The 26,079-nt window shown below is 38.8% G+C and overlaps 2 protein-coding genes across 11 annotated transcripts in view; one reads left to right on the forward strand and one right to left on the reverse strand.

The window, feature by feature from the left end:
- Positions 1–26,079, forward strand: part of DOCK1 (dedicator of cytokinesis 1) — a gene marked incomplete at its 3' end in the record, with an annotated part of 322,821 nt that overhangs the window by 105,367 nt on the left and 191,375 nt on the right. The window lies entirely within an intron of this gene.
- INSYN2A (inhibitory synaptic factor 2A) overlaps positions 4,302–26,079 on the reverse strand; it is a gene marked incomplete at both ends in the record, with an annotated part of 30,979 nt that continues 9,201 nt past the window's right edge. Inside the window, 2 exons of the mRNA XM_082002007.1 lie at positions 4,302–4,485; positions 14,915–14,986. Coding sequence (XP_081858133.1) covers positions 4,302–4,485; positions 14,915–14,986 — 256 coding nt within the window. The remainder of the gene's footprint in view (positions 4,486–14,914; positions 14,987–26,079) is intronic.

Consider the following 26,079-nt stretch of genomic DNA (forward strand, 5'->3'; position numbering starts at 1 on the left):
GATGGGGGAAAATTGCTATTTTAGATACTCTTAGGTTGTGTGATTAGGAAGCAGTGGGCAGGAGAGGACTTTATGACTTTACTGATAAGCATTTCCCATGTCGCTTTTTCCCCCACCCCCCCCTTCTACACTTTGACACAAGGATGTGGTGAAACCAAAACAGAAACACTGCTGAAATCATCAGAAGGTAAAGCAAGTGATTTGTGGTGTGAGATGTGAAAGCTGTCTGAGGTTAATAGAAAGAAGATTTAGAGGTGCCCCTTCGTGATAGCGAAGGAGAATCTCTGTAGGGTGAAGGTGACACCTGTCAAAGGACAGAGGAGGAGCTGGTGACAGCACTGGAGAGAGAGACGTGTGAAGTAGAGCAGAGAATATGGCACTGACGTGGGAAGTGAACACTGGAATAATTGACCAAGCAAAGACAGTGGTGGATTCTCTGTCTCTTGGCATCTTCAAGGCAGGATGACTTTCTGGAAGGCAGTAAAACACAAGTCTGTGTCTTAAGTAAATTATGAATTAGAGGGTCACGGGAGAGACTTCTGGGGCTAAAGCTATTTCGCAGTTGAAGCTAGATGATGTAAATTGTCTTTCTGTGCCTTAAAGTCACTCAAGTTTAGGGTTAATGGGTTCGAAAATGTTGGGGAGAAAGCTTCATTTTCTTCACTGGACTTCTACAGTGTAGAAAATTATACTTTGTTTTATTGAATTGCATGTTTTCTTACCTTGAAAAACATTTGAAATTATGTATTGCAAACTAATTTCACAAAAACTGAAGTGGTATTTGAATGATGGTAATGATTTTGTTCCATCACTAATACTGAGCTTTTTTGTGTTGTAAAATGTAGTATCACCGATGCTGCCAATGAGTATGGAGTGTGCCCTACCAGTTTATTGGAACAAACTGTATTCACCTAAACAAATGGACAGAAAATTTCTAGCACTGCAATTATTTTAATGAGTTGTATTTCATGGATGCTGAAATAATACTAAAAATGGTTTCATGCAGTCTGTTTCATTCTATGAGAACAGAATTGTGTTGGTATAGCAAAATTTAGAGGCCATCTAGCTAACAAATTCCAGTAGTAATATATAATGCGTGCTATTATACAGATGCTAAAGAACTGGTATAGTCTAACAGCATACTTGATTTGAAAGTGTTAATGAAAAATGAACCTATTTGATTTTGAGAAAGAGATTAACCTTTAAAACACGGAGTGAAATTAAAGGCGTAGACGGTGGTTTTGTATCTTAAGCAAGAAAAAGCAAACACTTTGTACCGATGGTAGGATTTTTCAGTTTTAATAATGATTTTTTCAGTTTATCCTGATTTCTAAACTATTTTTACAGTGATTTTCCTTTCTTTAAGAAAACAAGTGATACTCACATGAATAGTGTTTCCTAATAGTTCTAAAACAAAGAATGTAACTTGCTTAATGGAAGTTATACGGACTCAGAAAATGGCAAGTAATATAAAATCACTGCAGTATTTCTTGACTAAAAAGTATTTTTAAGCATGATATGGGAGAAGTGCATATAGAAAATTAGTGTATGAAAGTGCATGATACTGTCAGTGAATTCAGCAAAGCTACGTTAAGTGCCACATTGAAAGGGAAGATGCATTTTCTTTGTTAATAACCTCATACCTGCATCTTATAAGATCTTCTACATTAGGGTGAAAATAGCTTTGTCAGTCACATATAACTAAAAGCTCTAAAGAATTCGGTTTTTCTCTCAGTATCTAACCTGAGCCTGAGGTGAGTCTAAATGTAATACAATATGATACATTTTACACACTTGCAAAAACATTTTATTACAAATTACATTGTACGGTATGATATAACACGACATGTAATTTTAAGCAAGACTATATGTATGTTAGCTTTTCCAGTTTTAAAAAAATGTAAAAAATTAAAAATTTGCAACTTCTTAAGAAAATAGCCTGGACATGTACAGAACACGCCGTGAGAACTTTCACTTTTAGCTCTTAACATGTTTCACCAGTGAATTTTCCTCTATCAATTTAAATTATTACAGAATACTGGTCTCTGTATGAGTCAGTAACCGCACATAAAAACAGTCCACTTTTGTGTCAGAGTCCCTGCACACAAGAACGGTTAGAATAGGTTTATGGGAAAAGCTACTGATTCAGTGACACTAACGATTGGTAACCGATTGCCATTGAGAGATGCTTGATTTAATTTATTTAAAAAAAAAACACCCAAAAAAACCAAACCCCAAACACTAGGCATGTTAGCATAGATGAGTTAATTACTAACACTATTTTAAAATAATGCTGAATACTGTTGTGTTTTCTTGTTATGTCCATATTTGATATTTCTTTCTCTTTAGGAGAAAAAAATCTTGTTTGGAAATACTTGGGTTTCTAAAACATGTAGGGTGGGCTGCCTTGTAAACAGTTTTGTAGTTTCAGTGAAAAATGGTATAAAATACACGAAACACATTTTTTCTAGATGAAGCAATTGCACTTCCTTCCTGGTACACAGGCTCACCTTTTCTAATCCTTCAGCTTTCACAAAAGTATTTCAGGATATTGTTTGCTTATATACAAGAACTTGTAGCCCTCTTGAAGGTTTACTGCAAAGGTGACTTTTTTCAGTAAAGCATGCTGAAATTCATTCTGAGGTGGACATAGACATCTTCTGCATTTCTGTTCCCATTTTAACTTCCTTTTCTTGCTCTTTGCTTTGGGGGGAAAAAAAAAATCAGGTTCTTTTCCTCAAGTTTTCTTGCACTAATGGATTTGATGCTGAGCTGAGAGGAAATATAATGCAAATGAACACGCTTCAAATTTTTTAGTATGTGCAAACTTTTCTGCTAATGATTACATTTCTTCCACTTAGAGGCTGAAGAAGATCTATCTTACTGATGCTGCAGGGTATGCAATTTCAAAACCAATTCTTAGTAAACCAGTTTGACACCTGACACTGTATGACGCAAATGATCTTAAGTCCTAAAAAAAAAAAAAAAAAATATTCCCACTCCCTGGGCACTTCTAGCATGAGAATTTTTTCCACAATTGGTCATTCTAGTTTTAATGACAGTAGCAAATACTTAAAGGAAAAGGTTGCAGTTCATAAATCAGAGCAAACTTTTAAGTGTCACTTAGTTAAAAAAAGGGGAAAAAAATTGATTTGTATCTCTTCCCTAAGTGTGTTGGTTAGTAAGTACAATTAATATAGTGTATATCTAAATTATAGTATGCTCGGAAACCCATCTGAGAAGCTTAGTAAATAAACAGCATTTAAAATTACTGCTCCTTCCAAACAGGTTTCAAAGCATAATGCATACTATATATTTTCTGGTGCCTTCTGCAATAGTGTAGAGGTTTTCCAAAGGCTGCGGTACAAAAAGGTACTAAATTATGGCAAATGCCAACAATCCATAGAGGTTTTGATTGTTCTGTTCGTGGGGTTGTTTTTTTTTTTTCTGTGCCAGAATTTGTCATTTAGACCTTTTAGGTACCAAAAGACTAAAAGATCTAGGACAGATGATTGTCCTGTAGCCTTGACCCTGTCAGCTTGGTGTGGTTAAAGGCTTGTCCTGACTTTGGGAGGTTTCTAGCCGCTCACCCGTTGGAGATGAGCAGCAGACTTGTTCGTCTGGTGATGAGGACATAGCTAAATTAGAAATGATGGCACGTTGTCGAAATGTGAGAGCTTGGTTGAAGTCTACATCGCATGAAGGCAAATATACATAGAGTCACATCTTAGAGATTATTCATGGTCTTGGACCACATGAAAAATTGTGCTTTGTCCAGGATATATGTGCTGAAAACTGCACTCCCCGATCAACATGGATTTGTAAAACTGAAGACCACTGCAAGCATAAGGCTTGCTTGCCTTTTTTTGTTTCCCCTCGTTGTTGTGTGAAGACAATAAACCAAACCCCCAAAAGGCTTTAAAACAATAGTGATATTTAGCTGTGTACAGGATGACAGCCTACCATTTATCAGGTTAGAATGTGACGCTTTCAGATCTGAGGGGGGGAAAATAGTTTTACTTTCCATCTTTGTACAAATTTGAATTCAGGTTTTACATCCCACATTGGTGAACTGCAAATAAAAGCTGGCAAGGTATTATCTGACGCCTCACTTCTGGACATTAGTTTATAGGTACAAAGGCCTTTTTGGTACATACGGTGAGAACTGAATGCTGCCAGAATGGTCAGAACTACATTGGCCAGTAACACTATCAGTCTACCAAGATCCCATTATAGATGACTGATAGAACTCCAGATATTTTTCAAAGAAGGCCTTGAACTCCACATGTAACAGACTTGGGTTAAAGGAACCAGAGTTTCCATCTTCCATGCTTTTTTGATTCAGTTTTGGATTTTTGCTTGGGAGTGGAGGAGTAGCTCTCCTGAGAATAAGGCAAAGGTGCAACCTGAGTTTCCTCAATAGGATGAAGTTTTCTCAAAACTGGCTGTAGTTTATCTTCTTGCTGTTTAAAATCCAATTCCACACTAAAATGAGGAAGACAAAAGCAACTGGTTACTAATTACGACAGAAAGATTTCAAGTCTTTGACATCTGACACCAATATACAAGTGCTTATATTATGAAATTCAAATACGAAATAAATGTTTAAATCGGATCTCCACATTTCTTGCACCAAAAGTGAAAGATGGGGTCAAGGGGAAGAGGAAGGTCAAAAAGGGACATACTGCAAAATGGAAATAGGAATGGGATTGTGCAAACTTCTCCCTCTGATTAGCAGGGCCTGGAGGATTATGGTCCAAGTGCTGTGAAGTGATTGAGAACTAGAAATACTAGTCTCTGTAGAAAAATGCTCTTTTGGACTGCTCCCAGGCTCAGTTCTTCCTCTTGTTTGTGTGGTCTGGGATGTGAGGGTGGCAGCCAGGCACACGCATCCTCGTGCTCTTGAGAGGAGCTGATGGGTTGGCCATCAGCAACAAGGTTGTCGTGGCAATTTCTTTACTTTAGCTGTTTCCTGCAAGTTTTACCATGAGTTAGATGAATTTTTTCCACATATGACAGCAGATTGGTGAAAGAATTGTATTACAAAAACTAATAATTACACACATGTGGAAAAAAATAAATTAAAAAAAAATTCTCCTTTACAGTGCAACCCTTTAGCGTATGCTGACAGCATCAAAACTTCGCTCTGTAATAAGGATGACAGCATAACATCTGCTTGGCCCCTGCTGTAAATTACTGCTGAGACAAAACCACCTAATGATCTATTTATGTGGCTGAACAGATCTGTAGGTAAAATGGAAAGAACCTGTTTCAGTAGTAGCTAGTGTGTACTTGCTTGTTCCATTGCTCCTAAAATTTAACAGAAATAAGAGAAATACTCATTTAAATGTAAGCTTGCATTCAAAAAATACATTGAAGCTCTAAAAAACCTCTCTTGAATTCTAAAGTCGGCTATAAAATCCTGCCAGCAATTAAGAAACATAATAAAGATGAAATTATAACCCTTATTTCAACAGTGTGCTACAGATCGTTTCAAGTTTAACTTATAAAATGAAGCAACCGTGTTATAAACTTCAGCAAAAGGTTAATTCTGTCTGATACTCAAAACCGAATCTAGGCCACTTAGAAACACCCTGAAACATGATTTCAGTTGCATTTGGTACAGCAGCTTGTGACCAAGGGCTGCCCTGAGTCTTTTCATCCTCTCTTGTGCCTTACATTGCAGTGTGGCACCTGGGTGTCAGAGGATGAGTTTAGAAGATGGGGTGAAATTAAGGGAATTTTATTTCTTCCCTACCTTTTCCTTGACATTTTAAACCTAACAATTAACAGCTGAGGTGAAGACTGTGTGTGAATGCATCTGTTGGGGCACTTGAGAGGTTGCCCTTTCGCCTCTACTGCTGAGGTTTCTTGGGCTTTGCGCTGGCTACCTTTGCTACTTCAGCGCTGCAGGAATATGAAGTTACTGTTCCTGGACGTCAGTTCACTTCTAATAAGTATTAAACATGTTTTCTTAGTTATTTCTGCCATTGCTTGTTTGGTGTCAACCGCTGGAGAAGTTAGGTCTACATTTTCAGGCCTCATGCTCCTGGTGTAGTTTATTTAAAAAGAGATTTTTAAACTTTTGTTACTACTACCCCTGTCTAGCTTAAGGGGAGTGGCACCCCACCTTGAACACATGCCAGCGTGCAGTACCAAACACCTGAAATAATTTCAGAGGAAATTCTCCAAGTAAGCTGGAATAACAGAAGTGAAGGGAAATTTTGGTGGACTTCAGTGCTGCAGCATCTAATATCATCTGCTGATTTAGGTGAATTTTATTTTCCTCTTAGGCTGGAGGAGAGGGAATCAGATGCTAAGAGAAGTTTGGGATACTTGTGTGCTTTGGTTTTTTGAAGAGCTGAAGAGTCTGCCTGGAAGGACTTCCAGTGAAGCCCTAGAAGGGGGTGCTGGGAAGGTATAAGGTCTTTTTTTGCATCTGGCGGTGTCTAGTTTGGTGCCTAGTTTAACTGTTAAAACATATTCTGAGCAAAAGCGTTAGCATTTTGGTCATTTAGATAAACTTTCTAATAATGGAGGAGAGAAATACATTAGGTAAGACTTCAAATACTCAACAACATGGAGGTAGGGAAAATATTCTAAGCAGTAAAAAGATATTCCAAATTGAAGAAGGTAATGTTTAAACTTTCAGCTGTATGCTACAGCGATACCTATGAACACTGAATTTGCAGGAGACAGCTGTGCAGGATATCCTGTTACTGCAGAAGCACACTACAAGCCTACCGATTAATCTCATACCCATCCTTGCTAATGAAAGAACAATACCGTCTTCAACTTGATAACACGTTCTTGTTTGCAGTTTAGCTAGCAAAAAGCAGTTGGTTAGGTAAGTGCAGCATTAATTTTGAGGTAAGATCGGGATAACGGTTGATTGTGAATGCCCCACCGCATAAATGCTTTCAGTAATACAGTGAGAGAATCACAGCATGAAATACGTTCTTCTCTAAGAGCTCTCTAAATCTCATTGGAAGTGGCATGCAAATCTGTGCAGAATCTAGTATGTGTTATAGTTGGTTTGTTTCTCAGTAAAAATTTGGGGGGGGGGGGGAAAGGGCATTTCAGCTCTGGCACTGGCAGAGTTCATTTTTACTTCTTCCAAGATGTTATTCTTGCAGAAGAGCTCTCTTAACAGCTACTTGAAATTGATGTAAAAGATAAATTGCTTTAAAAAACCCCCTTGTTGAACAGATTAACTTTTTTCATAATTTCTATTGAAGATAAACCTCAAGAGAAAAAGTCTTAGTTCTAGTCCATATAACAAAAACCATGTTGTTATAATTTTCTACTGCATACAACCATTTGCAGTACACTTCAGCTGTCTTTCAGCTGTTTACATGAAAATGAAATAGTTTTGCTTCTGAAGAGTATAAGGGGTTGAATAAAACATTGATATCATTTCAGCATTTATAACTGTAAATTATGCAGAACAATTGATTGTTGTCTATAAGATCAATTTATCTAGCTTTGTAGGTTTTTCAAGTAACCACTTCTTCCAGGCCAATGATCTGTTTTCTTACAAACTTAGGTTTTAGTATATACCTGTCTGTGCTGCAGTAATAAGATAAAAACCTTATTCTGTAATCTTTCCCGTATCTTTCTACATTAGCTATAGCTGACTTTATTTTTGGTCTTTAATTTTATATCGAACATACGGAATACTGTTAAATTCGGAGAGCGTTACATATTTGTATGACTTCTTTGTATTTTTTCAGAGTTGCAGATCCTCTCTACAGACCGTTCCTCTAGCTTTCCAATTCTTGCATTCATGAACTTGATTTTGTCACCTGTCAGTTCTGACAATTTTGTTTTGCTTAGTGCTATTTTTGTATCCTAAGTATCTACAGGTTTCCTCTCAGAATGACCTTTTCTTGAAATATTCTTTATGCCATGTGGCTCTCTTCACTTTCAAACTTCATCTGTTTTTGTCTACTCTTTAAGCCTCCCCATGAGAACTACATAAACTTAATGAATGAGGACTATGTGTTCTTGTAGCATTATGCATGATGGAGATTATAATTATTGGCTTTAGAAGCATTTTTCCTTAGATGTAATAATATTTTTCAATAAACTGATAATGTTATATAATGCTAGTACCATAAACACGTGCCTGACACATCTGATCAGGACATACTAAAGGTTCACTTACAATATTGCCAAATCAGGAACATCGGCTTGGAGTTTCCATGGTCAGTGCCTGTCTCAAATTTTTACTGTGCATGAACTGCGGTGCAAATAGGCTGGTTTTGTGAACTACAAGCAGTAAAATTTTGTCTGTGATAAATATTCTGGTTTTCTGTGTTTTTGCCCTGAAAAAACTATACATGTACAAGGCTTACAACAGAAACTTTATGTTTTAGGGTAGTTGCCTGTGTATCAGTGTTTGCACAGATGTCATGCCTGTGAAAAACTGGCCAAATAAAATCAAATGACAGACCTTTGAGAATTTTATTTTGATGTGCTCATTAAGCACAGGCGATAACTTTGTTGTTAAAATCGCTGAAATTCCTTTACAGTGAGACCAGTTTAGTCCAGGACCGATCAAAAATCTCTTTGCCGTTGCAGCTCCAAGTTACATTAGTCTGTGCTTGACTGAGCCCCAGAGCTGAGGACCCTGAGCCTGCTTTTTCTGTCATCTTGCTTTCTGCTAGGGACTGATACCAGTGCAAAGGGAACCCAAAATGAGATTAAAATTTTTTTTTCCTTCCTTTTCCTCTTTCTCAGATTCTGCTATTATTTATTGCACAGCATGGACGTGCACTAAACTGACTGAGGAGCCTAGCTGAAACGTGAATCATGATCTAATTTTGTCCCTGAGAAGTACCACTGACTTGCTATTGAGACAAAGGATTGCAAAAAGGTAGAGGGTGACAAAAGAGGACGAAGGTAGAGGGCAAAAAGCAGGGCAGTTGACTGCTGCCTCGAAAACAAATTTTATACACTACTGTTAATTTTGGTATTGAAGTCAGTGGGAACCCCTGGGGCTTCTCTGTTTTGCTTTGGGCTTAGTGTCCCCAGCTTTTGCCTTTTGTGTTTGCGAAATGGAGTTATTGTGTTCGGAAAACAATGAAGACTCATATACTGCGACACTGAGTACCCCAGGACAAACTTGGAACAAAACCATTTTCTATGCAGAATTTGAGTCGTATTCAGGAAAGAAAGGGAAAAATCTACTGAATAGCTGCTCGTCGGCGAGGGACAGCGCTTGGTGCCTGGAGGCTTAGGGGAGAGGAGCAGAGAGCTGCCCGACCCCTGACTGAGCGCTCGCGGTGCGGGAGCGCTCATCGGCGCAGGGTTCGCTTGGCCTCCAGCCGCTCTCGGAGGCCCCGAGAACATCTCGGAGGTGCTTTGGGGTGGGTGTGGCATGGCATGCCTGTGCGCGCTGTGTAACGCCTTCCCAGAGGTGTCACAACTACCTGCGTAGAGCCCGTTGTATGCTGAAGGGGGTGATGCGGGGCTGAGGTGGACAATTTGGACACCTCGCTCAAGGCATGCACGCAGGGTGGCCGACTTGCTCAGGCTGCCTTTTTCTGGCTAATCCCGTTTTCTAAACCCTAGCGCTGTGGATTACGGTTGGTGTGGTGGATATTCTGGTTTTGGCTTCGTTTTTTTTTAATGATATTGAGAACATGTGTTAATGAGTTTATTTTTTGCGTGCTGGCAGTAGAGTGAACTTTTTCTGACTTTGTTACTGTATAAGGGATTGAAAACAGAGTTTGAGGAGTCACAACCATTTGGTTTTAAGCATATGGACTGTGGGAGGGTATCTAGATGATGGGCGTTTTTTTCCTAATGCAGTCACACGCTATTAACATGAATCATTTTAAGACTATTAGATACTAATGATTGGATATGTTGGTTACTCATAAGATCACGGAATGGGAACAGTTCAGGTTCAGGACTGGGTTGCTGAGGACTTACCCACTTGTCTCTTGAAACCTCCCAGGATGGAGCCTCCATAGGCTGTCAACAAAGCCTATCCCTCTGCTTTCTGTCTCAAGGGAAAACCTTTCTCCTACTCAACCTGAGCCTTCCTCGTTTCAGTCAACACTCCTTCTGTTTACCATTTTATTACCTGGTTTGTAAAATTGAGGCCCAAATCCTGCAAGCATTTGTAGAGCAGCTTAACTCTGCATTTAAGTAGGCTAGGCGAAGCAGGAATTGAAGAATATCGTAGCGTCTCCTTCTGGGTCACGTTAATTGGATGACATGGCAATAGTGCACGCCACGTCTTGGAAGAATGGGATCCAGATACGCACTAATCACTCAAAAATTAGTTTAATACACTTTTAAGCAATCTCTGTGAAATTTCCTATTTTGACCTTAAAATCACAAATGCGTAGGACCCAAAGCACTGTCAGTGCTAGCAAGCCATTAAGATCCATTTTTTCTACTAAGCATCTTACAGTCTAGAGGTCAGATGAGAGAGAATGTAAATTGATGAATGTGGGTAGGAAATAAAGATGATGAAAACTACTCTTCTTATAATTTAGTTACCTGATTTTACTATACTCATCTTAGGAATTTATGCCTACCTCTATTATTTTCACGTTGTGTTGCCATATTTATTAACATTAATAATTATCACTATATCTAACCTTCACATGTGAACTACTGCCATGTGGGCTCCGGGCTACCTAGTGAACTTGTATCACCATGGTTTTAACCTGTTTTACTTGCCACTGTTGTATTGAGAGTTAAATTTCATAGATTCTATTAATATATTGTCTGTTGAATAGTTGGAGTGCACCTTAGAAGAACTTCAATATCAAAGACCAAATTAAATAATGAAAACCAGCATATATTAATTCGAAACTTCAAAGGAGTAAAAAGCAACTAAATTAATAGTCGACACAGCTTTGAGTAGCAACTACAGTCATGTGGTACTGATTTAAGTTTTTTGTTCCCCCTGTGCAGAAATTGGCTAGTGATTTGATCTAGTAAAAAGTTTACTTCTAGAAGCTAAAGTAGTCTTGTAAAAGCTACTGAGTACTTCTGACCTTCTGTGACTAAAGGGAAGTCTAGCATGAATTCTTCGAGATGCTCCTTTGTGGAAATAATTCACGATAAAGACCTTAAAATAATGCACACAATATTAAACAGAAGATTCATTTTCTCGTACAGATTTCTGCTCAAGGATTAAAATTCACATGGGGTGGTAATTTAAACAGGAGCGGAAAGGGCAGTTCCACAGGAAGATAATCACAGAATAAAACAGGCTGTGAAGATTTAGTCCGTGTGGGTTTTGGGTGTTACGGAATTGGTACTGTTTCTGCATATCAATGCAATTTCTTAATAGCAACATTTTGCTAGACTTCAGTATTTAAGTTGACTTTGTCAGGACAATGTACCCTAATAAAACTTATTTTCTATCCTTAAAATTTTCAGTGGTGAATTTACATTAGTTTGTAAAAGACAGATATAAAAGGTTGTCTTTTGTCTGTAGATTTGTCTTTTTAGTTTGTTGAAGATGCTTTGGAAACTGTTTTATGACCTCGGTTTATGAGATACTGATGCTAATGGAATAGATGAGTATTTGACACAGATTAACATTTGGTAAAATGGTTGTTTATTTTTACTGTTTTATCACAGGTTTTTACTTCTATTTTAAATACTGCCTGGAAATTACTGTAAAGACACAATGCTGTATACTTTTTACCGACTGTTTTAGACTGTTGCTGTGGAGTTGGGACTTTATATTCAAGATTTAAAACGGATAGTGGTGGTGTTGCCCAGTAAAAGTTTTTCTGCCATGTTTAACACAGCACAACCGATCCTGTCCGTACCAGAATCCTAGTGACCGTAGGCTGGTGAAGCCTTCGGGGTAATGACTCAAGCCTTTCCGTCTTGTCAGAATAGCAGCTAAATGGGTATTTAATTGGGAGTGGAAGCAGTGAATTCATGCGTGCTGCAGTAAGGGGATGCAGTTAACGTGGCTCCCCTCCTGCAATGGAAGGTGTCGGTGATGCCTGTCTGGAATGTCTGTCAAGTTCTGGAATGTATTTATCATAGCAGAAATAAGTAGAATTTTGAGGGAAATGGGAAGTCAAATGTAGATGTATTTCTTTTCCTATTTATTTCTACAGCAGTTTAAGGTTTTGGTACCTTGTATTTTAAATAGTGTTTAATGTTTGATCAGTTTCCTATTTATTAAAAAAAAAAGTGAAGTAACCTGTTTTTTTTTTTTCCTTTAATACTAAGAAGTATGTATACTCAATATAAAACCAAAATAATATAAAAATAGATTTGGAATCATAGCAAAGAATGTAAATTTCATAAGCAAAATAACTGTATTCTCAAAAACCTATTCTTAGAATGTTTACTAACAGTATTGGCATTTTTTATACTAAAAAGCAGCTAAAAACCCCCAACAGAAAGAGCTCTGAATATTTTGTCATGTTACTGTGTTTAAAATTGAGTCATAATAAAAAAAAAAATTGTCAACTATGGGAAAGTTAGTTTTCTCTTGAAATCATTGATTTGTCCCATAAGAGCATTGGTTATATTTTTCCTGGGTCTATCTTGTGTACTACTCGGGTGAAAGAGCTCAGGACCAAGGAGGGACCACAACAGGAGCATGTTCTAAAAGCAGGCTGTGGAACGTGCAGTAGGTCAGCCAGGATGATCCTCCTGGTCTGACACGTGACACTTACTGACAGCTTCGGGGTCCAGTGCCCTCAGAGATACCCAGGTTTTCAGTGCATCTTGAATGGTTTAATCTGTTTTCTATTCCTAAAAGGTCTTTTGTCTTAAAGAGAAACCCCATAACTCTGCAGCGCTTGTCATGCAAACCCCTTGCAAAGGTGTGGGATGTATCATTGCATCTAGATTTAAGAGTAGCTTTAGCATCCTCACTAATGAAATGCTGCACTTTTTCAGAGGTTTCAGTACTGTGTGTGACTTGTCGGGGACAGAGGCTCCTACAAGGCAGTCTGCGACAGTGGTAGTTACATCAGCAAATTTCTCCTTTATCCCTTCTGGCCACTTATCTTGGTTTAGTAATTCAGTCTTCTCATAGTTCCCCTGTTTGGTGCTGTCTTCTGGCTTTAGACTTCTTGCCTGCAGCATATATTCTCTGAATCTGTCAAAAAGCTGAGCTGATTTTTTGCTAAAACTTCCTCTGGAAACACTGCTTTAGGCAAATGCCCAGCATCGATAGCTTCACTCCAAATGGCCATTCTGGTGGGAAATACTGAAGAGCTAGACCCGCCTGCTACGCTGTTAGCCTGTTGGTAGGGAAACGCTTGAAATCTGCGTTTCTGGACTCATTTAACTTTCAGTGAATGCTGCGGTAGAAACTGGAAGGTTCCTTAACTTTAAATCTGCTGACTAGAAGTCAAGATGTGAAAAAATTTCCAATAGGATTTTTTCAACTAATGAAACAAAAATAGTTTCCCTGATAGAAATGTGCTGTGCTGTACCTTCCCAGGCTGCCCTGAGCAAGAAACGCGCAGGGGTGTGCTCAGAACAAGGGAAGCACGGTGGGATTTGGCTATTTATACGTGTCTCAACATTGCTCGAAAGGACGGATAAATTAATTGGTTCCTTCTCCTGCACAGAACAGCATCATTCCCTTTTCTAGTTAGCCTGTAAATAGAAAAGATGGAGTTCAAGTTTTCCATCCTTTTTTCCTTCCCTTCTAGGCAGCTGGGAGATAAATAGCGGTAGGTCTTCCGCCTAAATCAGAGACCAAGCAGAGAATTAGGGGGTGAAGGGGGAAATCCTATGCTTTTCAGACCTAGCCAACATCTGTACCTTCATTTTGGTTTGTAACTTCACTGTAATTAAGTCATCTTTATACATTTTCATCTGTACTATACACCGGATATTTCTGAAATACTCTAACAGTGAGATCCACTTGTTTTTATCTTACCTGCAACACATGAAAATATTCAGCTGGGTTTTTTTAGACTCTAATGGAGGAGGACAATTAAGCTGTCAGTAAGAAACACATCATCAGACTCAAGATGACTTCATGTCATGACCACTGCCTATCTGTTATCCCCTCCCTGTAACTTAATACATGCCAAAATGGGTCTCAGCTGACAAATGTTAAGAGGGGAACCTCTGCTTTAGAGAAATAGGCAGCTGTATCCTTTCACCTTTGCACCTCCTCTGTTTCTAGAGAGCAAACTCCAGGTATTTCCTTCTGGAGGAGAGACTGTAGCAGGTACAAACCTGCTTTAACAAGGTCTTTAACAAAACCTTTAAGCAGTTTGTAATTTTATCTGTTTGACAGTAATGAGCAAACCTGTATTCACCCTACAGAACCGTGCACCTTCACATCAGGTGTGCTGAAGGAGCTCTTTGTACACGTACAGCAAGTCTTCACTTGTTTGCAGTCTCCATGCAACACACATCTGATTTGAAGAAGTTAGTGGTGCTGTTCGTGTTGGGCAAGATGTGTTTGCCCTGCATGTTTTAAAACTTCTTCACTAATAAAAAAGTACATAAAAGCCTGGGTAGCTGTGTCATTTTACTGATAAAACTGTCTAGATTGAATCTGGTTCTCTTTGCTATAAAGTCTCTCTCTCAAAATCAATTCCTGCATCCAGTAGTTACCGCTATAGAAATCAATTTGAAGTAAGTTGACTTGTTGGACAGAAAATGCTAAATCTCTCCAGCTCTGTGAAAGTGAAGCTCACACCTTGTAACGCTTCACATCCAAGAGCTACAGCAGTAGCAGTGACCATAATCACCTATTCTTGATCTGAAAATTTTAAACTTAGAAACAGGTGTCTGTTGAATTTTATTAATTTAGTGAAGTTAATTTTTTTCTGTTTTTAAACTGGTCTTCTGCTATTGAAAAATCGAGGATAACAATTGATCTTGCATTAGTGAATAAATCATTACTTTCACTCAGGAAGAAGTGGGAATATTAGTATTTTTAACCTACCTATAGATAATACATGCACTGTTCCTGCATGTGTCGCAATTAGCCGTGTCTTGACCAGTCCGATATGAAAGCCTACAAAGACAAGAACACGAGGTCATTAAAAAGTAATTTGTTTTAACATGTTTTTTGCCTTCTATGATTCTGAAAAACAAAACAAAAACCCCCAAAACCAAAAACTACTTTAATACTGAATACAAAAATCTAGCCATTGGGAAAACAGGATCAAAAATAGCATATTCAGCTTACTGAAAATGGGAAGATGAAGCTATTTTTGGAAAATGAGTCTTTAATGACTGCAAGGAGAAAAAGAAAAGATTTATTTCCATTATCCTTTTGTAAATTAAAAGGGAACACAACAGGGGAACCAAGTTACGTGAACCTCTTCTTACATAATGCTGCTGTGTACCAAACTGATGAACTGTAAACGGACATGCTTACAGTTTCCACAGACGTGACAGTGCTGATTTGCTGGGGGTTTTTTTCTGCTTTCTCAAATATACGAGGCTTTTCCTAGTTATTGCTGGATGTATAGAACATAACACTGGAAAATGTTGAGAAATTTTGTCCCTCAGCAATGAGGTCTGAGGATCCGTTGTAGTGATGTTGATGTTGTAAAAGGAAGAAAATGTAATTTAAATAACACTTTCGGTACTCACCTAGCCCACAGCTATCCTTCGTCACACTTCAGACGATGTCTGTTACAGCACTGTCTCTTAATTTACCTGTGTATTCTCTCTGACTTGGTCAATTTGAATTAAGAAGGTTGTTTTAAAGATATGTAAGTACTTTTCTGTACATAGAAATTTTATTAAAGATCCTAAATTAAAAAGGACACAATTGTCTACCTATCAACGCAAATGTTCTTGCATGCAAATAAGTTAAAACTAGAATTCCTAAGTCAATATTTACGTAGTTATACTTCCTTTTTTTGTAAAATTACACAGTTAGAATCTTTTAAAGTTATTTTCAGTTTGTGTAAAATACACACTGCAAAGTTTCTTCATAGTGGTTTTTAAAAGAAATGGTGAAAGACTTCATCTGTGGAATTTTGAAGATGTGGAAAATAGATCTGGTCAGGATTCCTTAAGGGAGTGCCTCTAAAGTCAGGTTCTACCCCGACATTGGGGACCCTCCTTACCCCAACAGTTCAACTAATTGACCTCAAAGAGTTCAGTGTTGGCTTTTCTGAACAGGGGCATCTCTGTACCTTCCTTGCCCTTAGTTGCCCTTGCTGGGGGGACAGAGCACCTTTTTCTCAGCTTCCCTGACAAAGTAACAGTAATGGATAATCCAACGTTTGCAGAAAAGTTGATGTAATTTTTATGTGACAAAATATGAAACCTATATAATATAAAGTATTAATAGGAAGCGATACACAAACTGTTTAATGTGCTTGGCCCTAAGATGGAAAATCAGTATTTCCTAAATGCTGCAGGCTATTTATTTATCTTGGTGAACATACTGTTTACTTTGAAAATGATCACTGGGTCCTGTATCACTTTTCTTTACTATTTTAAAGGTTTGAATATTGGTTTAGAAGTTTATTACATCCCTTACGTATTTTATATAGACTTAGACTTTTAAGAAAGAAGAAATTTGTCAGTGTGAACTTGAAGGCAGAGAGTGAACCTGAATTTTATTAGACCAGGCTTGTCTTCAGAGATGACACTTCTACTTCCACTCCGATGACTTTGATATCAGTTGTTTGGGGTGGTGTCATGGCAAAGTGCTCTGGGCCTGTGAATACCGACTGCAGCTCATAATAGGATGAATCTACTTTTATAATAAAGACTACTTTTCCCTCCAAAAGCAAAACGCAAGGTAGAGTTCTTGCTGATCTAGTTGGGTTTTGTTATTTGAAGAGGGCTAGAACGCTCTGGATTTAAAACATGGTATCAAGTAATAATTCAGTGGCCTCAGAAACACTTTTTCTTCAGAGGAACATACTCAAATTAACTAGATTGATAAACTTTAACACAACAACCATGCCAGATGTGCAAAACAACTTCTACAAAGCAGAACTTCTATATTATGTACTATCCTTTATGGGGGGGAAAAAACCCAGTAGTGGTTTATATTATATTTACTTTTCCTGCTCTTTAAGAGGGGTGAAGTAGTATGTGTTTTTCATTTCCTCTTTTAAAAATCTTTCAGAAGTTGACATTCAAATTGTCACCACACTATTAAACCTGGACTTGTAAAATGTTTTTTTCCAAGCTATTGATCAAATGCTAAAAACTCTTACTAGTAAAAGGTACAACATTTCAAGTTTACGGTTGATGGAGGCCTTTATTTACTGAGGACATAAAGGGTAGTTAATAATCACTTCCAGAAGAATACAGCACAGTCGGCCGGGTGCCTTTTTATAGGTAAAGGCATAAACACCCTCCGCTGGGTGCCAGGTTGGGTTTTTTCATTAGTTTCCAGTTGGGATGTTTTCATTCATCTTTGTAAGCCTGCAAACCACCATTCGGATACACCGTTAATATTCTGGCTCGTAGAGGAACCAGCCTGCCTGGTTTCTGCACAGTGCTGCAGGGTTTGTGCTGTTCCTCTCTGCTGTTTAAGAAATAATTTAATAATAGGTTTTTTTAATAAGGTTTTTCAAAGTGCGGCATTTATGAAAGCAAACGGTAGCATCCAAGGTATTTATCCTGCTGCTACCCATCCCTGTTATCCTGGATTGCTGCGAGTTGAGCTCTGTGACGAAAAGTGACAGTGACATCTTATCTGTAGAGTTCCTTAGGAAAATGTTGCTTGTATTTTAGGGAGATGCCTGCTGCTTTGAGGGATTTGCTCTAAAAGAGCAAGGTAAGTGGCCAGGTCATCTGTTTACAGTGAATCTTGACAAGTCTCTATTTTTTTTTTTTCCTTTTTCCCCCCTAATTGGGGTGTTTGAGAACTATGGCTTTCACTGTGGGACTGGGAAAAGGTGAGAATTTTTAGTTTGAAGGAGAAGGGAGGGTGAGGAGTACTCCTCTGTGCTGAAAACACGGGGACTGGGAAAAGAGGGATAAATTGGAGCCCCCAGGACAAATCTGCAGTGGTGACATATCCCAGTGATAGCCCAGTCTGGCACAGAATTTAGAAACGCTTCAGCATAGCGATCATATGGCATTAAACACCCAAATAAACATAATGCAGTATTAAAAATCATACGGATACGTCTCTGAATCCTTACCTTCCCTGTATGCTCACACCCATAAACCAGATGTATGTGTATGGTCACTGTCTTAGTGATAAAGATGGTTTACCAGCCAGTTTCCACCAGCACCACACCCATCCTAACAGAACAGTAATATCTCAGTTGTGATAGACTCACCGAATGCTGGTAGGCTGGTGTTACATATTTAGTTATTTATTTATTTACTTATTTAGTAAACGCCATACTATATGTGGCCTTAATGTGGATGTGCCAGTTCAGTCATGAACTATAGTCCTGCTTCCAAAACTTCCATAACTTTTTGATAACCTTACTAAAAATAAGGCATCGTATACATTTAGGTTAATAAACTAACTTTCTTAAATGGAGTTTTCAGTATTTTATTTAAATTAGTTTCTAAAGCATATGATGATCTTTAAATGCCCAATAATTCCAGACTTTCAAATACTTCAAAAAATGTATTTCCTAGTTCATGGTATAAGGCTGATGAAAATGGTCCTTTGATATAAATGTTTAAAAACTATGTGACGTTTGGATGATCGGTTTGAAATACTGATTTCTCAGTTCACATGTTCAGCGTGGCTTGGTTTTAGCATCATTGTCATTCACAAACTGTACTGTTTATGGTGATACGTTCTAAGTCAGGTGTAATTTATGATGAACTTTCCTTAAAGCATCATTTTTCCGTATTGAGTATGTTCAGTTTTTCAGAGATGATTTTCTTTTCAAGCTACAGATTTACTAACGTCGTCTTCTCTGAACCATCCTATTAGTTAGACTTCTTTGTAAGCCCCGAGAACACTCCATGGCGTCGCAGCGTTTGGTCTCTGTAAGGCAGTTTGATAGCTCTTTAGCCAGGACTGTGTTGTGTGAGTGTTAATATGGTATAAATTCAATTATTTCTGTATAAATTAAACTATTCCTGAAAGAATTCTGTTGTTGATACTCCAGGGCTTTGGACTTTCACTTTCTTGTTTTCACATAATTATCTACATGGAATGGATTATCTGCATGGAATTCATCTACTTCATGCTAGCAAAGATTTTACTGTTGGCATAGTGTTGCCCTGTAAATCTTAGGCAGTGAGGTTGATTTGCAATGCAGACTTGCTGAAAAATTGAGCTTCCTATCAGTGTGAACTGCTAGAAACTGTTTGTGAGCACAGTCTGGATACCGGGTTCAGGAGAGCAGAGTTGTGGGTGATTATGCTTTCCATGTGAGGTTGAGTATTTTGGATAAGCTACTTCTCTCCCTCCCCTTAAAAATAATTGTAAGGATATTCCAGTGTAGAAGAGCTCAGGTCAGAAACCTATAACCTTTTTCTTCATTGATAAACTAGTCAGTGTTTTTCTTAAAGAGTAAATCCTGTAAAATGTGAAGTTGTTCACAAAACAAAGATTCCTGCAGAAGATTTGTTTTCTTTTTAGCGAAATGACAGTTGGTTTTGGTCTGTTTTAGATCCAAAGTGGAGTATTTCACTTTGTACTGAGTGAGATGCCTGGGAGCCAGGAGTTCCTCCTCAAGCTATGACTCCCATGGGTGATGTACTTCACGTAAAAATAAAAGCCTTGCAGCTCATATTACCAATCTTAACATCTTGATTTTTGGGAATGCCTCATCAGTTTAAGTACAAGTATTACATTTTATAACTTGCTTCAGTCTGTCCCTTTTTTTCATCCATTCTTCAAGAAGGTTAAACTCGATGACTGCGAGGTTATGCTGACCCGTCTGGTGTGTAAGGTGGGGCACCTCTGCTGTGCTGCTGCCTCGGTGCATGGATGTGCCCATAATGCCTAATCACTCTTGGAAGGAAGAAAATCCATCATCCTTAGAGTGAAATGGAGATCTAGTTACATTCTTGGTACTGAGGTGTGACCAAAAATTGTGGATGTTGAACAAGATGACGCTGACTTTGCCCTTCTGGTTATCGTCTGTCTCCTTGCCTCATCCTGGCTCTCCTCGTGTGGTGCGGTCCCTTGAGTGCTCCTGTGGGCATTTCAGCGCGGAGTTTTGCATGTTTGTGCTGCAGTGTGGACTGCTCACTGCAGGTCTCCCTAAAAGATGCAACATTTGGAATCTGCTGGTATTAGGATGTCACGTGCAGTCAGAGCGCAGCACTTGGCATCTTTGCCTTCTAGCACAAGTTCATTCTTGACATCTACTTCTGACTGCCATGAGTGAGACCCCACCAAACCTAGCCCCTTCCCCTACCAGTCAGCAACTCCCCATTTTTTCCTCAGTGATCACAGTAAGAAAGATGTTCTAGTTTATATCTAGAAAAATATTTATCTTGTGGATACTAAAGGAAATCTTCTGGATTAATGAGGTTGCTTTCTGGGTAATTTGCTAGAACCTATACTATGTTAAAATTTTTTGCTAAAAAACAATAAAGAATATAGACTTAGGGTTTTTTTTTTTTTAATCCTGTAGATATAGCAAAGTAGACATGGCACTGGTCATTCGTGTTTTGATGGGGTACATCCTGGTCTGCAAGAAGGGAACTGAATGCATATACTGGAATGTTCAATCAGCTTCCCTGGTATTCATATTATTACTGTGTTTCATACTACTTTAGCATCTAACCAGTTTCGATATACACTAACAAGATGTCATTACTCCAATAGCTCCATTCTTTTGATACCTTACACCTTCTATTTTCTGTTTTCATATGGATGTACACAGACGGGCATGGTTAGTCTCCTGTATTACGTGGTGCTGTAGGGTCAGGTTCTGGAGAAAGGATGGATATAGGTTAGTTGCATTGCTACATCTGCATCTAATGGGCTGTGTCACCTTGGGAAGGATCTCATCTCCATATTCAGTCTTTCACATATGCTTGCTATCTACGTTGCATATTATTTTCAGGAGGCTTTCGTTTTATTGCATGTCTTTTAGCATTCTTGGCACAACCTGAGCTTAACCTCAATTAACACTTCCAAGTATTAAAATATTATAATGAAGAGCAACCATTTTGCTGACATGGACTGGCAGTAACTAATAATAGGCTACAATTTTCAGTGCAGCCTAAGGGAATTACACCTTCTAAATCCCTGTGAAATGCAGAATTTGTGCAGCTGCTTGAGGCTTTTTTTGAAAATACCAACTGTATTTGCATTTAAGTAGTTTTTTGCTCATATAAATTAGAGACCCCATTAAGATGAGAGTAGGAAGCTTAGATCTAGATATGCTGATTTTTTTTTTCTCTTGTTGTTTAGTAGGTAGGTAGTGAAGAAGCACTAATTCAAATATCCTGGACATCTATTAAAAGCAAACAAAAAAAATCTTACAAAGTCATTTAGAATGGTAGCTCTTACATCTGGATATCTTCCCTTATCTGACTTAATGGCATGATTTTACACAAGTGGCTGTGTTTATACTCTGATGGGTATGCTCTTTAGATGATACTGATGTTCATCACACTTACGATGTAAAGCAACAAGGAGTATAAACAGACTTCAATATTTTTTTAAATGTTTTTATTAAAATGTACTGAAACAAATTATCTTAAGGTGGCAGTGGACCTTTGAAGTGGTTTTGAAGTGCCAGTTCTGGCTGCACTGAATAGCTGAGGGAAGCGTAGGCCATGGTTCTCCTTCAGTCTTTGTATAAACGGGTATTATAGCTCCATGCATGGCCTAGTCCTGCTGGGACTATTCATAGCATAGCTAGTTAAACCCACTTATGTTACCTGTCTTCACAGAATAATGGTTTAAAAATAAGCAGTCTGGTGGAGAACTTCTCAAAAGCTTTGTTTCTTACTGTAAAGCATTACAGAGCTAATATTGCTAATAACTGCTTTAAGAGAAAATTATCCATACTTACTATTAACATAATTTGCCTTTTGGCAGAATAAGATGACTTCCCTGTTGTCACATGTGTTTTCGTTGTTGTTATGATTTGAGTAAGTCATGTTTTAGCTATGTAAACTGCAGGAATATCACTCGTATATGTTTTGCAGGTTCAAATAAATCCTGCTTAGCCATACAGGTTTAGTCTAACCTAGGAAAGATTTGCCATTGGGAAATCTTTATACGATGGAAAGTGTCATATGATGGAAAGCCTCATATAAATGCATTTGAATCAGCAACATCGTGTTTCTGTTGGAGTAATGTCTGCCTCTGGTTCCCTTAAGAACTTACATTCTGCCGTCAAACCAGCAGGTATGTACAGGTATAAAACGCCTTGAGTCAGTCTTTGGCTCATATAAAGGCGTTCTGAAAAATCGCTTACCCCGTAAACACGTAGAAAAATTGTTTTAGCCTTACTGCTGCTGTGTTTTCATTACATTCATAATTACCAATTAGCAGTTTTCATTTATAGATGATAGCAGTACAGCCTGATAAAAATCAAGAGTAGTGTTGTGCTTTGAGCAGTTATCTTGAGGCTTTTTTGTTTGATGTCTACAGCTAGAGGCAAACATTGAATTGTTTCATGCTTTTCAGAGGTATGTTGGAATTTGTTGTTTATTTGTTTGCTTCCCCAGTATAAGCCCTGGGAGTGTCCTTGGTGTGTCTCCCAGTAAACATGGGCCTCTTACTTGTGTCTGAGAGGATCAGTTCCCCTTTGTGTGACAAAGTAGGGTTAGCTCCACCAGCAGTGCGGAAGTCCTTGGAGCAGCTAGAGAGACAGGTGCTTCAGTGTGCCCTACGTCAGCTTAGGCTTTCTTGTGCTGTGTTTAATTACGTTTGCAATAGATTGTATGTGTTACAATTACAAGTGAAAAGCCAACTCTTTGTTACTGCTCTGTAGCTCTTTGCAAAGACCCAAGAAGGGCTGTGGACCTGTCCCGTACCTCTAACAGATCCACCCGGCTGGAAGCTGTTGCCCAGCTTGCTTAGTAAGTCACATGGACTTGTACTCAGGATCTGCCTTCATGGCGATTCTTTCCCATACTGGTCTGAAGCTACCAGCACAGCTTTTCTGGGAGCCATCAACATATTTAGCAGCTGCAGCAAAGCTCTGTGCCTGAGCACTGGAGCACATGCGCAGGAACCCTATGGTGCAGAGGTCAAGCACAAGCCAGTTTGCTCCTGGGTTATGTTGGGAGCTGGGCGTACTCACTGAGAGCCACACGGGTCTAAGCAATACCAGCTACATGCCCCTGACGTGAATGTCACGGTGCCAGAGGCACTGGGTACCTGGATGCGACCTTATTCTTTCCTTCTTGGCTTAGGTCTCTGATGGTCAGCGTCAGTGGAGTGGTTTTCTTTAGGTAGTTACTATGTGAGGATTAACTAAACCTTAATGAACCCAGTTTTCCTCTCTCTGAGGAGAACGACAGCCCATGAGCTGCAGGGAGCATGGGAGGCAGGCTGGGCTGATGCGTGGTGGCACGGTTGGAGGGACCAAGGATCGGGCTCTATTGATTAGAGGGTGTGTGTGTATATATATATATATGTGTCATCAAAATATAGGGGAAGACCCTAGTTGTCACGTGTACAAGTATGTTTTCACACACACTCCCCAAAAAAAGCAAAAGAATCAAAAGCATAAATTCACCAACTCATTTTTGAAAGGTTGTTTTAACTGATGGCAGAGGATGAAAGCAGAAATCCTCCGATGCTCTAAAACACCAATCTTTTTTTTTTTTTCAAATTTTCCCTATCTGTTTTGTTATTACAGGGCTGATATTATTCATTTGGTTTCTGAAAATACTTTGAAATGTACAGAAGCTCAGTGGTGAGATTTTTCAGACTGTTTCCAAGACAGTAGTCTTTTACTGAATCCTGACAGTTGGAAGCAGATGACTAATTTTCTTTTTGAGGTATTTGCACTGTGGGCGTACGGCATGACTCCCAAGACAGCAATTCAAATGCTTTCACCCTGTAAATACATTTTATATTATACTCAGGTTAGTCAGAGACTGAAGGGTTTTAAAAAAAAGACATTTTAATAGGGCTGTCTAGTGATTTTAAATACCCACTGAGAATGGAGAGAATTAAAACGTATTTCAAGTGAAATCACAAAATCGTACAGGAATTGGGTGCATACAAGGTCTAGCGTCTTTCTTGAGTATTTGTGCCTCTGTTGTCTCATCAGAAAAATCAGGAGGATAATTAAAATGTCAACTCTTTGCATTAATAATAACTCAGGGAATTTGTTTGCTGTAGCTGAGTAGCAACTGCATCGCTAGCGCGTAACTCTTAGGCCAAACACTTCCAGCGGTTTATCAGGGAGCACGCTCCGGTAGTTACGCTACAATGAGGTCTGTCTCTTTACCCCTTGCACTCCTAGTCTTTCTGCTGTGACTTGCTCCTGACCTCAGAGCATCGTTACTCACGTGCCCTAAGACTTTTGAACCCGCAGCTCATCATCAGGTCTGCCGCACCCGTCCTTTTACTGCAGCTTCGGAGCGTGTTACATTCCTCCTCCGAGTTCACATTCCTCTTCCACCCCCAAATCCACCTAATTTTAAAATTAATTTCTTCTGCATGTAATTTTTGGGACTAGCTGGTGTGATGTGTTCAGTAGCATAGTCATCAGGCAAAAATCCCTGCCTGCAGCTCGTGCCCTCACCACCTCCCTGTTGCTCCTAGCCTGAGCTGAATTGTTTCTCAACTGCAGAGTGATTATTTAACTCCCTGCACTGTGGCTAATAGCCCTTCGTCAGCCACAGCACAGAGATTCATAACTGCACGGTTTTAATGCAAATGAAATCCTCTCAACTGATCAGACCAAAGGCTATTTCATAGGTATGAATTAATAGTGTGTTTACGGGTGAATAACTGTATTAAAACACAATGCCTTGGATTTTGCTTGACTCGGGCTTTTAAATTAAGAAGACTACTAACAGGCATTGTTTCTATAAAGGAGAGAAGATAGAAATAAACCTGTGTAATTTTTTCATAATTTCAAAGTGATTGAGATTTCAGTGCAGGCTCAAATGCTCTGTGTGCATTATGTATATAAGCCTATAGCAGCTTACAATAATAACTACACAAGCCATACTGTAGGCAAACCAAAGAGCTTGTTTAAAATTCAAAATATTACGCAGTAGCATAGAATTAAGAACATGGAGTACTATTGCTGGCTGCTGTTCTTGCTGATTGTGTAGTACTTGCAAGAAGTATGGGGAACTGTATGGAGAAAAAAAACAACAGGAAGGACCCTGGAAGTGCTCAACTCTTTTTTTTTTTTTTTTTTTTTCTTTCTGTTGCAGCTTAAATAACTCTTTGCGGGTCTCGGTACTTTCTATTTTCTCATTTCCTTAAATAATGGCAGTTTGAGGTTTCACTGCAGTACAGGAGAATCTGTAGAGCAGCAGTTTGGTATTTGCTTGAGCTTTGTACATGGATGCTCAGAAAGTCTCATTCCTGTCAATTTTTTCTGAGCTTGTATGGGTGACAATGAAGTAAACAAATCTCCTCACATTTACCAAGGAAATGACCTAAGTCATGCCAGGCTGAACTACTCCAGAGTGTAAACCGCCTTGTTAATGTCAAAATTCCTCTGCTCATCTCTACAATCCAGTCTCTCCTGCTGATGAATTACTAGACCACACTCAGCTTCTATCATGTCTTCTCAGGATGTTGGAACCAAGAGAAAAAAAAATGTGGTATACCCAATACAGCACTGTCTGTCCTTTTCTGGTTAGTTCATGCAGCAAGTGACATCGTGAGTAACATCCTCCATCATCATCTTACTAGTAAAAAAGCGCTAAGCACAGCTGGGCATGTTCAGAGAGATTTCCAGCCTCCCTTCAGACTGCAGTTTTCCTTCTTGGTTGACCTGTGACGCAGCCATCCCTATGCTGCTGCTCCATGAGACGCAAAAACAACCCATCACAATAAACTGTTGTAAAAAGCTCTGAATTGTCCCAGTTTCACTTAAATATTCTCTTAAACTGCTGCGCTTCTAAGTGTCTGCTAATAATATGCAAAAAATGGTTCAATGACAGGGAAGAGTAACCTAGCGTTGACTGCAGACAGCAAATATGTGCCTGTGCCCCTGTGTTGGACAGCTCTGCGTATTTTAACTTGCTATCTGTTTACTCATCTGTCTG

The sequence above is a fragment of the Phaethon aethereus genome (assembly GCF_964289735.1).
Source record: "Phaethon aethereus genome assembly, chromosome: 7".
Classification (NCBI taxonomy): domain Eukaryota; kingdom Metazoa; phylum Chordata; class Aves; order Phaethontiformes; family Phaethontidae; genus Phaethon; species Phaethon aethereus.